Source organism: Euleptes europaea, chromosome 2 (assembly GCF_029931775.1).
Source record: "Euleptes europaea isolate rEulEur1 chromosome 2, rEulEur1.hap1, whole genome shotgun sequence".
NCBI lineage: Eukaryota > Metazoa > Chordata > Lepidosauria > Squamata > Sphaerodactylidae > Euleptes > Euleptes europaea.
In genome coordinates, this window is record NC_079313.1 from 136,606,838 (window position 1) to 136,609,205 (window position 2,368).

The 2,368-nt window shown below is 62.5% G+C and overlaps 1 protein-coding gene across 1 annotated transcript; it reads left to right on the forward strand.

Annotated features, from left to right (window-relative positions):
- The first annotated feature begins 1,076 nt into the window (after positions 1-1,076).
- On the forward strand, positions 1,077-2,153 carry FAM110A (family with sequence similarity 110 member A). The gene has a single exon (XM_056844194.1). The coding sequence runs from the start codon at positions 1,077-1,079 to the stop codon at positions 2,151-2,153; it is 1,077 nt and encodes a 358-aa protein (XP_056700172.1).
- Positions 2,154-2,368: the final 215 nt, after the last annotated feature.

Below are 2,368 nucleotides of genomic sequence, written 5' to 3' on the forward strand. Positions count from 1 at the left end.
TGTGCCTCGGGGCTCTGCACAGCAACCCTGGTCTTCTTTGGTGGTCTCCCATCCAAATACTAACCAGGGCTGACCCTGCTTTGCATCTGAGATCTGACGAGATCAGGCTAGCCTGGGCCATCCAGGTCAGGGCTACCTTTTATTTGCAACCAGCCAAATTTCTATTATTCTTTAAAAAAATGTATCATATATTTTTTTTAAAAAAAAAATAGAATTGAAGATATATGAACTTAATCCTAGACAATTCTAAACAATAAAATAACCGACTATGTTTCTAATCATAAAGCAAAAAAGCATGCTCCCAGGGAAGACTTTTGCCTTCCTTTTTCCCAGTTGCCCCCACCCCCACCCCCGCGTCCCCGCGATCCGCCCGCAGGCGCGGTTCAAGCCGGCCGCCCCGTCTGCCCGCGTCACGTCGGAATCCTCCCACTTGTGACGTCACGCGCGCGGGGCTCCCCCTCCGCGTAATCCCCCTGCCAGCCCCCTTTGGCAAGAACGACGCGGGGGAGGGGGCGGCGCGCGCGAGGGCGGGGAGGGAGGGAGGAGGGAGCATCTGCGGAACAGCCGGGCGGGGGCGGGGCCGACGCTTTCTTCCTTTCATTCATTCATTCATTCATCCGCCGGGGCTCTTTCCCCCCCCCTTTCCTTCCCCCATTCACGGAGCCGCTCCCCCGCGTCCCCCGCCGGCGCGCGATTGGCCGAGGGTTCCATTTGAAGTGCCTCTCCCGCCGCGGATTGGCCGGCGCCTGGAAGAGGTGGGCGTGGCCTGCGCCTTGAAATAAGCCGTCAAGCGCCGCTTGCTTGGCTGAGTCGCCGCCGCCTTTGTCTGCTGGGGCGAGGGGAGGCGAGGGGGACCCGCTGCGGTGGCTTGGCCATTGATTTCTTCCTCTCTTTTTCCCGCACAGCCTCCTCCGGGACCGATCTGCCGAACGTCTGGGATCTGTCCAGCTCCGGGACCGATCGGCCCAGGAGGGCTTGGCCGGAGGGGTCCCTTCTCCGGGTCTCCCCCAGTGGCATGTGAGCCAGCCCCCCATCTGGACACTCCGGGAAGAGGCGAGGATCCGCTGAGGAGCGCCATGCCGGTGGAGACCCTGCAGGCCAGCCGCCACCCCGCCGTGGCCGTGGGGCCCTTCACCTCGGCCATGCCTTTCCGCATCCTGAACAAGGGCCCTGAGTACTTCCGCCGGCAGGCGGCCCCTGGCCCCGCCAGGAAGCCCAGCGCCGTGGAGAGGCTGGAGGCCGACAAAGCCAAGTACGTCAAAAGCCGGCACGTGGCCACCACCAAGCAGGAGCCGGTGAAGCCCCGCTCCCTCAAGCAGCCCCTTTTCACCCCGGGGGTGCGGAGGGCCATGCTCACCCCTGGCCGCAAGGCCCCGCAGGGAGGGCGCCGGGCAGACGTCTGCGCCGGCAAAACCTCCCTGAACTTGGAAATACTCAACAACCTGATCAACTTTTGCGACGGCCCTGTCCCATTCCCCAAACCAGAGAGCCCCCTGGAGAATAAGTGGATGCCGGAGCCCCACGGCAGAGCCCCGGGAAGCCTGCCGGCCACCCCCACAAAAAAGGGACCCGCGGAGGGAATGAGCAAGCTCTCACAAAGCTCGGCCTCCTCCAAGTCCCCCAGCACCGTGGCCGTGCGCAGGGTGGACGTCCGGCCGTGCTCAGCACTGCGCATGAGGGTGACCCCGACTATCCAGTTGACCCCTGTCCCCACGTCTCCCACCCATGCCCGGATCCCGTCCACCTGCTCCCAGAACTCCCCGAGTCCCTGCAGAGAGCTGTGGCCGGACAGCGCCAAGCGCCAGACCCTCCTGCACCGGTCCAAATCGGACCTGAGCGACCGGTACTCGCGGGCCACGGCCGACCTGGAGCGCTTCTTCAACTACTGCGGCCTGGACCCAGAGGATGTGGGAGGCCTGGAGGTGGAGCGCTTCACGCGGGCCAGCTCCGACATCGTCTCAGTCAAGTTCCACAGTGTCAGCACTGCCAGCTCGGAGGGGACCCGGTCCCGGCGCAGCACCATCACCCTGGAGGAGAGGCAGGCCGAGCGCATGCCCTATGGGATCTCCGTCATCGAGCGCAACGCCCGGGTCATCAAGTGGCTGTACGGACTCCGGCAGGCGAAGGAACCTCAAAACGTCTCCAACGTATAGCAGCGCTTTGGCGGACTCCGTCTGGGAAGAACCAAACTCTGGGGTCTCTTTGTATGTTTTGGGTATTTGGCAGCTGGAGAAAAGCTTTGGTACTGTTGCCTGGTTTTGTGTGTGTCCCCCTGAGAAATATCCAGCATGCGCGTTGGTGGTGGTGGTGTCTTTCCACTGAGGCATCCTTTAGTCTTTGGGGGAGGGGGAAAGAGAAAAATCCGCTG